The 12,821-nt window shown below is 38.7% G+C and overlaps 1 protein-coding gene across 1 annotated transcript in view; it reads left to right on the top strand.

Annotated features, from left to right (window-relative positions):
- Positions 1–7,603, top strand: part of RXFP1 (relaxin family peptide receptor 1) — a 523,212-nt gene extending 515,609 nt beyond the window's left edge. The window contains exon 18 of the mRNA XM_077477119.1: positions 1,987–7,603. Within this exon, the coding sequence (XP_077333245.1) occupies positions 1,987–2,282 (296 nt within the window). The 3' untranslated portion in view covers positions 2,283–7,603. The remainder of the gene's footprint in view (positions 1–1,986) is intronic.
- The last annotated feature ends 5,218 nt before the right edge of the window (positions 7,604–12,821 follow it).

A 12,821-nucleotide genomic window follows, 5' to 3' on the forward strand; every position in this document is an offset into this window, starting at 1 on the left:
AAGAAAAAAATAAAAAAAATCGGTGATCGCCGCCATTACTAGTAAAAAAAAAAAAATATTAATAAAAATGCTATAAAACTATTCCCTATTTTGTAAACGCTATAACTTTTGCGCAAACCAATCAATAATTGCGATTTTTTACCAAAAATATGTAGAAGAATACGTATCGGCCTAAAAAATGTTTTTTTAAATATTTTTTGGTGATATTTATTATAGCAAAAAGTGAAAAAAATATAGAATTTTTTTCAAAATTGTTGCTCTATTTTTGTTTATAGCGCAAAAAATAAAAAACCACAGAGGTGATCAAATACCACCAAAAGAAAGCTCTATTTGTGGGGAAAAAAAAAGGATGCCAATTTTGTTTGGAAGCTATGTCGCACAACCGTGAAATTGTCAGTTAAATCAACGCAGTGCCGAATCCCAAAAAGGGGCCTGGTCCTTTGGCTGCAAATTGGTCCGGGGCAGAGTGGTTAAAGAAGAAGAGAATTGCATGCTGCATTTGGAGATTTCATAATTTGCCATGTCCCGAATGTTAATTCTCCATTACGAACGCTAGTTTACAAGACCGGCCACTTTTACTTTGGACTTTTGTCTGACGGACTTGTGTAGACACGATCGGAAAATCTGACAACACACATTTGTTAGAGGGAAAATTTGAAGGCATGCTAGCCAACATTTGTTGCCAGAAAGTCTGACAACAAATGTCCACTGGAGCATACACATTTTTCCACCAACAACCTGACATCCAACATTTCCTGTCGGAAAATTTGATCGTGTGTACGGGGCTTTAGATTTTGCTAAAGCGATTGACACAGTTCCCCAAAAAAAACAGCTAATATGTAAGGTAAAGTCCCCAGGCTTGGAAAGATCAGTTTGTAAATGGGTAAAAAACTGGCTAAAAGACCATATTCAGAGAGTAGTGGTTAACGATTCATGCTCTGAATGGTCTATCAATGGTTTATCAGTGGTGTACCCCAAGGTTCAGTGTCGGGACCCTTACTTTTTAATATCTTTAGAAATAATATAGGGTCTGGGATTGAAAGTACCATTTCAATGGTTGCAGATGACACCAAGCTATGCAATGGAATAACGTCCTAAAATGATGTCTCCAACTTACAAGCCAACCTCAATACACTGTTTAATTGAGCAAACATGTGGCAAATGAGGTTTAATGTTGATAAAAGTAAAGCTATGGTAAATCCCATGTACCGCATGTGCATTTGCACTTATGTTTTACATGTTTTTCTATTAATTGCTAGGATAAACGCACTTTCTTTTGACTGCAGCAGCAGGATTTTTTAAAAACCCACACTACAAAAATGCATGTGTAAAAAATACAGAGGCGATGGTTTATACCTCTGCACTTTATTGGTGGAATCTAATTCTGCAGCTCTTCAAAGCTGTAAGCCAGCGATCACTCGCTAGGAGACATCAGGTTGTGGCTTCACCGGTCCAGGGATTTGAAATCCCCGTGGCTTAATCTCCTAAATGTAACTGTACCTCGTAAAGGTACGTATAGGAGGCATTCAAATCAGAACCCACCCAGCCTGTCTTGTCAGCAGGGGAGAAAAGAGAAAGACGTGCATCCCCGGAAAGGTGAATCGGCGACCCGATGTCTCCTAGAGGGTGATCGCTGACTTTGGGTACAGTGGGACAGGTGAGAATGGGGTCCCATGTAAGTTCACCTTACAGATTTTCTGTAAAGTTGAACTTACACTTTAAGCTATATTTTGACCCATACAGGAGAAGGCTCACCACATCTGGTGAGAACCCTAAGGATTCTGAGAATTTTAGTAAATGTTTTGCCATTTTATTCACTTTTAGTGCTGGCTTATGTTGGTACATCTTAGAAACTGCCAGGGGCAGTGCTGGGAATCCAGCTCTTTAAAACCTCGTCTGTGCTCTAATTCAAGAACCGATGTTTAAAAAAGTTTTGGGTTACAGACTGATTTTTTGCTCTAATATTTCATATGTTGTGTGTTTCAGGTTCCATTAGTTCTTGGGTGGTGATCTTCATACTGCCAATTAACAGCGCTCTCAACCCTATTCTGTATACTATAACAACCAGGCCATTTAAAGAAATGATCTGTCAGATCTGGAACAACTACAAACAACAACATTCTGTTGGCAGCAAAAGCAGACAAAAGGCTTACACTGCGTCATTTTTCTGGGTGGAAATGTTGCCACTGCAAGACCTTTCCCCGGAGGTAACAAGACCAGGATTATACACGGACTCTGAGGTGTCAGTCACTACACATGCTTCAAGACTGAGTTACGCATAGCAGCAAAAACTTGATTATTTGTACATTCAAAAGGCAAAGCGGACCAATTGTTCAGGTCAGGGGTGGTAGCGGATCAGACCAACAATCTGATAGAGATCCCTATTCATTGGATGGGGCAGGCAGCTGTCAGAACTATACTGAGAGAAAATATATTGCCAAGAGAAATGTCAAGACATTTTATGTATAAAAACGGTTGCTATTGCTCCATGGTTAAAGCCCTGTCAAGTTGAATCACAGGAATGAGTGCATAGCATCAAGCCTTCTGATATAACGTAAATCACTTTTTATTACCATAATACCTGCATACAAGGGCTTACATGTTCCATGACAGCATGACGATTCTCTGTATCATGTCTCTGAATTCCATGAGCAGATTATCTAGGTCATGCACATTTATCAAATTAAATCTTGCAAAAACTAAGAAATAATAGAGTGGTACATATGTTTGCCAGTTACATAGACTTGAAATAAAGTGACGTTTGGTAGGGACCATTTTATTAATATACATTTTGAAGCAACAACTTTACCATTGTAGTCAATCCAGGTAAATGTGTTTTTCAAGGGTGTTTGCAGTAAGATGGATGATTGTGACCTATCAGTGCAGGAACATTCCCTTTACCCAGATAAACAAACTGCCATCAGGATTGCAAGCCATATTTATTTAAGACTGCTATAGCAGCACCAGACTGCTGATAACTAAGCTGTTGTAATGATCTGCGCAAATTTTGTAGGGATTTCACAGACTTTTTTTTTTTTTTGCAAAGCCCTAGCTGTTTCTGCAATGAAGAAAAAGCGATTTGTTGCCTGTAGAGTGAAGCTAAATGGGAGTGACTTTAATTATTAATCAGCTGGTGCACTTGCAGTGTTCTAATGAGGAAAACGCTGCATCCCTTTAGCAGTGATGAATCTTTTGGGAGTATCTCACCAAAAACTTTTGTTGCAGGTTATGCCTAAAATCTGACTTGTATGTTTGTGCAGACTTCTGCAAAAAAAAAAAAAAAAATCAGAGAGCCAATCACACAAACAGGAAATTACATTTCTGGGGTGTTCCGTACACCAACTGTGTACAGAAGACTACCAGGTTGCCAAATTTTATATGAAAAATTACAGCCCTGCAGTTTAAAAAGGAAAGGTCATATTTAATAACATTCAAATAGAATATAGCTTGTGTAGCAATTGTATACGCGATATTATTGTTTTTTTTTATTGTTTTTTTTTTCACCCTTTTGGATGTCCAAAATATTTGATTACTTTGTATATTATTACAATTTTTTACATAGCACCATCAATTTATGCAGCACTTTCCATACTTTATATATTGAACATTCATATCAGTCCCTGCCCTCTAGGAGCTTACAATCTAAAGCTGCCTACCTCACATGCATAGTTACATGTACTGCGGCCAGTTATTGGTTGAACTACACTTGTTTCTATTTTCAACCAGACTAGCTATATAACTATGTAATTACCTACCAGCATGCCTGTGGAGTGTGGGAGGAAACCAAAGTACCCAGAAGAAACCCAAGCAAACACAGGGAGAACATGCAAACTCCATGTAGAGAGAAACCATAGGGTAGGTGTGATATGATCATTTGGGTTTGTAAAAATGAATGCCATTGGGTAGAAGTAGAACTGTGAATTTTTGTGAAAATATCTCACGAGTGGAGTTGAAAAATAAATAGAGCCAAAATATGATTCAGATGGCCGACAGTCACAAGTAACACAAAAACTCCCCTCTTGAGCTAAGTGCAAAAGTCAAGCATTGTCAACTGGGAAATGGACTGAATCTAGCTCATGCAAGATTCCTCAGAACCCAGTATATAAGCTATACATTCTTTTTTTTAATTTATGAGTATTGGAATCCTGGGAGAAATTATCCAGAAAATCTATCCTAAATTATGTATTCTTTCTTCAGTTATTTATATAAAACATGACAGCAATAGGTCACATAATGGCTACTTTTTAATGCTACTTAGTTGTTTACTTTTATTTATTTTGATCACCAAATTTAAACGTAAGCCATGTTATTTGAAATATTGTCTATGGTCTAAATTCGGTAAATTTTATAGTTTATATGTGAAAATCTAAGAATTTTCTGTAATATATCAGCAAATAAGACACAGAGCCTTTATATTTTATTGGCTTCAGGCAACTCTGGTTTCCATTGTTGAGCCCCAGGGATTTTACTGTCAATGAAACTAATACCTTGTGAGCTTTACTGGTAACGATCTGCTCTTCGACTATTTTATAGTTTTGTCACCTTGCATGTCCCCTTGAAAATGATGTTGAAAAAAAAGTCTAAAGGCCCGTACACACGGTCGGACTTTTTGACAACAAACATGCAAATTAGCTGTTTTGGAGCAACATCCGACTGTGTGTACGCTCCATCGGACAAACTTTTTCTGTTTTCATCGGACTTTTGTTGGCTGTGCGAACGGACAAACTTTCTGGCAACAAAAGTCCGATGGAGCAAAGTCCGACCGTGTGTACGCAAAAGCATCGGACTTTTGTACAAGGTACAAACACGCATGCTCAGAACCAATGCAAAAGATCAGACTACAATGCAGAAGTTGACCAAAGGTGGCGCTGGAGTCATTGAACGTCCTCTTTTGAAGTGGCGTCAGTACGTTGTGACGTCACTACGTTCGTGTTTGTTGTCAAAAAGTCCGACCGTGTGTATGCAATACAAACTTGTGGACCACGCCCTTTGTACAAAAGTCCATGGAAAAGTTTGTACAAAGTCCGACCGTGTGTATGAGGCTTTAGCGTGTTATTAGTTTAGTCGGGATGTCATTTGAATCTTGAAAAGTGTTAAGGCCCATACACACGATCAGACTTTTTGACAACAAACATGCAAATTAGCTGTTTTGGAGCAACATCCGACTGTGTGTACGCTCCATCGGACAAACTTTTTTGGTTTTCATCTGACTTTTGTTGGCTGTGCGAACGGACAAACTTTCTGGCAACAAAAGTCCGATGGAGCAAAGTCTGATTGTGTGTACAGAAAACCATAGGACTTTTGTACAAAGTACAAACAGGCATGCTCAGAACCAATGCAAAAGATCAGCCAACAATACAGAAGTTGACCAAAGGTGGCGGTAAAGAGCAGAAAAACCACATGATTTGGTGAAAGTTGGCTGAAAAAGTCCTGCTGTGTGTATGCAATACAAGTTCAGGGCCGACGCCCTTTGTACAAAAATCCAAGGGAAAGTTTGTACAAAGTCCTATCGTGTGTATGAGGCTTTAGTATACCATGTTGTATTTTCCAGGGGGTATAAGGCCTGTCTTCGTATAAAAAAAGCCCTTGCATGGCCATAGGCAAATTAATATATATAAGCTATGACGAATGTTATAAATGCAAATAACATCAGGACAAATGGAAAAAATAGATAATAGTTAAGACCGCTCTATCTAGCAAGTAGATATAGGGGTTTAGTTACTAAAACTGGAGAGTGCTAAATATAGTGCACCTATGCATGGTAGCCCATCAGCTACGAATTTCAAATTTTTTCAATTAGGCTTTAATGAAAAAAAACTGGAAGCTGATTGGTTTCTGTGCAGAGGTGCACCAGGTTGTGCACTCTCCAAATTTAGTTAATCAACCCCATAGAGTACTAAAATGCTCCTGGGGATTTTTTTAATTCAAATTAAAAATATCATGGAGGACATTCAGAGACAACTAGCTTTTTCATAAGATAATATCAGCAATAGGAGGAGACGATGTGAAGGATAAAAGATTTGTGTACCTGTGTAGGATCCTTAGGCTGCAGCAGCAGAATGAGCTATCCCATGTGAAATGAAAAATCAAATCCCAGCCATGTGTACTCTCCATTTATAACCCCACAATGACTCCAGCGGGCTCCACCCCTGGATAATACATTCAGGTGTCAACTATAGTATAATATGTATATAATCAAACATTGCTAAATTCGCAAAATGATCATCAAGTATATAATGGAATGCATGAATGTATGTATAAACCAACCTGCTACAATAGTAGGACGGATAGAAAGGCCAAAGGGGGTGTGTGCAAAACTGCAGATTTGTGAAAAGGGATGTGAAGGGTGAAAGATATGAATGAAGTTAAAGAGTGAAACGAGAAATCCCAGGACCTCCAAGGTCACTCATTTCATCCCATGCCATGTCCGCCTTCCCATTATTACTGTGTCAGGATATTTTGGTTGGTTCTGCTCCCTCAGCACCCGTCCCAAGAATATATTGCTGCCATCCTCGGTGAACATGGCCACAGGCACCTAGGGCTTGCGGATTGGGGAGCATGGGGTCTTTTCTTTCTCTGCAAGACCCCACTTACCATTTGTCCATTATTCATTCATGTGTTACATTACCTTTTTGGGCATTCATTTTCAGATATATCCTACAAACATCCACCCCTGAAGAGTGAGTCACATCTGGCGAAACGCGTTGTTTGTATTAGATTTTATGTATACTTGACTGGCTCACATACGGCAGCAGGTTGGCTCTCCCGCATGAATCGGCGTATATGTACGGAGGCTCCTTTAAGAGCCATAGCAGACGGGCACGGTCGTCACCAGCCACCCGCGATCTCAGGCACGAGAGCCAGAACAGGGATTTGTGTGTGTGTGTGTGTGTGTAAACATAGGGAACACACTTAACCCCTTGATCGCCCCCTAGAGTTAACCCCTCCATTTATGACATTTATGCAGTAATCGGTGCATTTTTATAAACACTGATCATGGTATAAATGTCAGTGGTCCCAAAAAAAAAAAAAATGTCAAAACGTGTCATCTGTCCACCGCAATTTTGCAGTCCCTCTATAGAAAAAAAAAAAATCTGTGATATGTCACAGATCACCACCATTACACGTAAAAAAAGAAAAAGAAAAAAAATAATACAAATAACAAAAAAAATGCCATAAATCTATTCCCCATTTTGTAGACGCTATAACTTTTGCACAAATCAAAATAAGCTTATTTTTTTGTACCAAAAATATGTAGAATACATATTGGCCTAAACAGATGAAGACATTAGTTTGTTTTTTTTGTTTTTTTTTTGGGGGGATATTTATTAAGCAAAAAGTAATAAATATAGTTTTTTTTTTCCAAAACGGTTGCTCGTTTTGTTTACAGCGCAAAAAGTAAAAACCGCAGAGATGAGCAAATACCACCAAAAGAAAGCTCTATTTGTGGGGAAAAAGGGACATTAATTTTGTGATGGCATTAAGGGGGCAAATCCTTCCTGGGCTGAAGGGGTTAACCATGTGTAAAATTGTATCAGCTTTGCCTTTGTTTATGCTACTCTTTCATGTGTGATCATTTCTTCAATAAATGGTTTTTATTGTATTTATCAATTTCATTGGCCAATTGTGCACACCTCGAATAAAGTCCAAAAGGGCAAGACCTATGTTTTTATTGTACTATTAGGGATTGAGGTGTGTCACTGTTGATACCAGACCTCTCTTTTATTTATATTGGGTTGTAATGGTGTAAAAATAATTGGGCAACAGTCGCTTTAACCACTTCAGCTCTCAAATTTGTACACTCCCTATGGACTAAAGATTTTTGTTAAATTGTCTTGCAATTGATGTTTTTTGGGGCGTGTGTAGCATATCATGTTTCCTCAGGCGGTGAACAAGTTACACAATGTTTTTGAACTGAATAAACTCTGGGAGAATGATTTGGGGCGCAGGATACCCAAAAACAACAAAAAATGCAGATGCCCACCTCTACTTGTAGTCTAAATAGAAAAAGGTTTTAGAATAACCTCTGTGTAGCACAATTAGCACTTGGATGAGCCACCTGAACTTCCAGTAAGGTCCAAGGCCCCAGGGAGCACATCAGCAGCAAAATGCTTACCCCTGGTGCTTCAGAACAAAAAATACATTCCTATACCTCTTCTCCTGAATACAACATACAGCACAACAGTAGAAAGTTTCATGCCCAATGCTTTGGGCTTCTCTTTAGCACAGTACACATTCTTCCCAGGTAACCTGGAAGGTAAAAGAGCAGCCAGTCAGTCCTGGGAGGCAAAGAGAATTTTTCAAGGTCTCTCCAAATATTGAAAGCCCTCCCCAGCATGCACCAATGGCAATAATCCTCCTAATGGTTGGCTATGGAGACATAAATATTCATAACCTTGCACTATTGTATATTCTTGCTTTTATGCCAGGGATGCTGCTCAACAATCACCAGCCTGCAACATAAGCTGCTGACCAGACTTGTGGTTATAATTACACTAGAAGAAATAACATTATATGTCCAATATACTAGTCCTTTCACATTGTTCTCAATAATGCCCTGATAAAGGGGCCTTTTTTTAACTCTAGAAACACGTTGGATGCATTTTGGATTTTTGCATTAACGTTTTTGGAATAAAGTTGTATCTGAACCTTTTAGCAGTGGCATGGCACTTCATTTTCCATTTTTATTATTTCTCAAAAGCTGACAGAAGCAAAGAATGCCAAGCTTAGGGCAGACCTGAGGAAAACAGAACTATAAATTAGAGATTAGGCTGATAGACTAGGTTACTGACCAGCAAAGCAAACTATATTTTAACTAGAGACAGCACTACTTTGGACAGGGTCCCTACACTATGTTTATTAAAAACAAATGAAAATGGATAATGGTATTGTAAACACAGGTTTCATGTGAATGTAAGCATTGAATACTATATAAAATGCAGACCAGAAATGTATTTAGTAGCAGTGGTTTAGGTCTCTAAACTGTCAACACCCACCATGGGTAGAACTAGCTTGGATTAGCCTAAAGGAAGTTGTTCAAGTCCCTGAACCGTCAACATCCACCACGGGTCAAACTGCTTGAGTGATAGCTTGTAAATTGGCATTGGATTAGCCTAAACAAGAAATGGTCAGGCGGATACTAAATGATAGCATGTTTAATGTAAAAATTTTTACAAAAACAAACATTCCTGAAGCTGCCGCATAAATCATGCTTCTGTGCATATTTTTCAATGTATTCTCAAGCGCACTGGGACCTCCAAAACCTGAGGCAGCCCGATATACTTTGGAAAGTAGCATTCAGAGCTGGCCTAACCAATCTACTAATAGTCCATAAATGCGATGAGTGATCTCAGTGTCCAGTAGTCCGGCATGGGAAGGGATAGGCTAGCACCAGTCAGTATTTGCATATTACAGAGCCCAAGGTTTTGGGTGTCCCAAATCACTTGAAAAGTATGTGCAGAAACCTGACGGTGCCTGCTTCTAATCAATGTGGCAGCTTTATATAATTGTTTCTAAGAAAAGTTCATCACCTGCATCATCAGAAGAGTCTTTGTGGCTCATAGCTCATCATCAGCATTCTCTGCTGATCCTATCTACACATATCATTCTGTCTAGGATAACCTCACACAACACCCCCATGTGAGAGCATAGCCGTAAAGGGAGGTGTAGGAGCTCCCCCTTCAGGCCATTTCTTTAAAATACAGCCAACTGACTCGAAGTACATGCTAGGAGTTTCTGTGACACTAATTTCACCCTTTAAGGCAGTAAAACCTCAAATTTAGGTCTACTGCTTGACTCTGCAAAAAATAAATAAAAAAAGTATGATACCTCTAAAAATACTTACCTGTCTCTTGCAGCAGCCAACCAGTTTCTATACCTCGTACAAAATCCACTCTTGGCCACAATTTAAAGCAGAAATATCAGTCAGGAAGCGATTACTCTAATACAGAGGGACCACACTATGTGGTAGCTAAGTATTTGAAAGGCCTCTTTTTAGGCAGCAATAAGGAGAAGTAGATCGAAAATATCTTGGTCTGCTTTGGGATTATTTTCGTTTTAAATCTTAAAAAATGCAAAAGCTGGATAAAGAGGTATGACCAGGCATTAAAAGTCATTGCCACTAAGGCATAATGACCATGGCATTTTAGGTCACAATATATTATTATAATATACAGTATATTATATATATTACATCATAAATCTCTCGATTTTGTCATGGCAGTGCCAAACTTGGTGTCAGTTTAAAATGATTTCAGCTCCATTAGCTAAAAGCACAGATAAAACAGAAAATGCATCTATGCTGTTTGTACCACTCACCTCTGGATGTTTCGTGGAAATATAAAGGAATTGCATAGTGAGTTTGCCTATATTTTTGTCATTTACATTGTATTTGAGGCCAAGATAAAAAAGAAATGCAAAAAATATACTCTTTTTTATTATGTGGTAAATATATATTTTTTTTAATTTGAGCATTTATATTCTCAGTTTAAACCAGTAGCCAGAACTCTTGTGCATTCCTCTTAGTTTACTGCAAGAAAATGAAACTTGAAGCTCAGACCCCTAGACATTAACCAGACCCAAGCCTCCTGCCTATTTTACCTTGTGCATGATCCGCCTCTGCAGCCTCCATCTTTAGGAAATCCATAAGTGTCTCTAAATTCTATGTGTATTTGTAAACCAAAGTCAATGTCATATTAAAAAAAAAAAATATTTACAAAAAATAACTTATTAAAAAAATAAACTTGTTCCAAAGCCATTATAGTTCTCGAGGAGTTTATTTTCTCTGGATTGAACTCAAAGTTCACTGCTGCAACAAAAGGTAAGAGGTACTCTATTTCCACAGAGGAGGCACTCAACACCCCCCCTGGGGAGAACTGGGGAGCAAAGGTAATACAGAGCCCAGAAAATCTCCTTCAAATTAGAGTATGTGGTTTTTGTCACACCATAAAATATTTATCCTTTTTGCTAATAAAAATTTGATTTTCACCACACTGGCAAGAAAAAACACTAAATAGTAGAGCTACGTCTAGGTAATAACTTTTTTTTTGTGGAAACGCTATTTCTTTTGTAAATACAGTTCCTTGAAATAGTATTTATACCCCTTGAAATTTTCCCCATTTTGTTATGTTAAAACCAAAAAGGTAAATCTATTTTATTGGGATTTTCTGTAATAGACCAACACAAAGTGGCACATAATTGTGAAGTGGAAGGAAAATGATAAATGGTTTTCAAAAACTTTTTTTACAAACAAAATATGTGAAAAGTGTGGCGTGCATTTGTATTAAGCCCCCTGAGTCAATACTTTGTAGAACCACCTTTTATTGCAATTACAGCTGCAAGTCTTTTTGGGGATGTCTCTACCAGCTTTGCACATCTAGAGAGTGAAATTTTTGCCCATTCTTCTTTGCAAAATATCTCAAGCTCTGTCAGATTGGATGGAGAGTGTCTGTGAATAGCAATTTTCAAGTCCACAAATTCTCAATTGGATTTATCTGGACTTTGACTGGGTAATTCTAACACATGAATATGCTTTGATCTAAACCATTCAATTGCAGCTCTGGCTGTATGTTTAGGGTTGTTGTCCTGCTGGATGGTGAACCTCCACCCCAATCTCAAGCTTTTTGCAGACTCTAACAGGTTTTCTTCCAAGATTTCCCTGTATTTGGCTCCATCCATCTTCCCATCAACTCTGACCTGCTTTTCTATCTCTGCTGAAGAAAAGCATCCCCACAAAATGATGTCACCATCATGTTTCACGGTGGGGATAGTGTGTTCAGGATAATGTGCAGTGTTAGTTTTCCACCACACATAGCCTTTTGCTTTTAGGCCAAAAGGTTTAATTTTGGTCTCATCTGACCAGATCACCTTCTTCCACATGTTTGCTGTGTCCCCCATATGGCTTCTCACAAACTGCAAACAGGACTTCTTATGGTTTTCTTTCAACAATGACTTTCTTCTTGCCACTCTTCCATAAAAGGCCAGATTTGTGGAGTGTATGACTAATGCAGCGTACACGTGATCGGATTTTCCAACAGCAAATGTTGGATGTGAGCTTGTTGGCGGAAGTCCGATCGTGTGTATGCTCCATCGAACATTTGTTGTTGGACTTTCCGCCAACAAATGTTGGCTAGCAGGTTCTCAAATTTTTGTTGTCGTACTTTCTAATCGCGTGTACACAAGTCTGTAGCACAAAAAAGTTCACGCATGTTCCGAATCAAGTACAAGCCGAAAGCGCTCGGTCTTGTAAAACTAGCGTTCGTAATGGAGACATCATGTACTTCTACGTCACTACATTTGTAATTGTTGGCAAACATTTGTGTGACCATGTGTATGCAAGACAAGTTGGAGCCAACACCCTTTGAACAAAAAAAAAATCCACGGTTTCTGTTGTCAGAAAGTCCGATGGTGTGTAAGAGGCATAATAGTTGTCCTGTGGACAGATTCTCCCACATGAGCGGTGGATCTCTGCAGCTCCTCCAGAGTTACTATGGGACTCTTCTCTTCTTAATGCTGATTAATGCTCTCCTTGCTAGGCCTGTCAGTTTAGGTGGACGGCCATCTCTTGGTAGGTTTGCAAATGTGTCATTCTTTCCCTTTTCAGATGATGGATTGAACAGTGCTCCGTGAGAAGTTCAAAGCTTGGGATATTTTTTTTTTTATAACCTAACCCTGCTTTAAACTTCTCCACAACTTTATCCCTGACCTATCTGGTGTGTTCCTTGGCCTTCATGACGCTGTTTGTTCACTAAGGTTCTCTAACAAACCTCTGAGGGCTTCACAGAACAGAGCTTCTTCTGAAGGCAATTGGTTCCACTAGATTT

The sequence above is a fragment of the Lithobates pipiens genome, unplaced genomic scaffold (genome assembly GCF_037356315.1).
Source record: "Lithobates pipiens isolate NorthernLeopardFrog02 unplaced genomic scaffold, aLitPip1_a1.2 Scaffold_13, whole genome shotgun sequence".
Classification (NCBI taxonomy): Eukaryota; Metazoa; Chordata; class Amphibia; order Anura; family Ranidae; genus Lithobates; species Lithobates pipiens.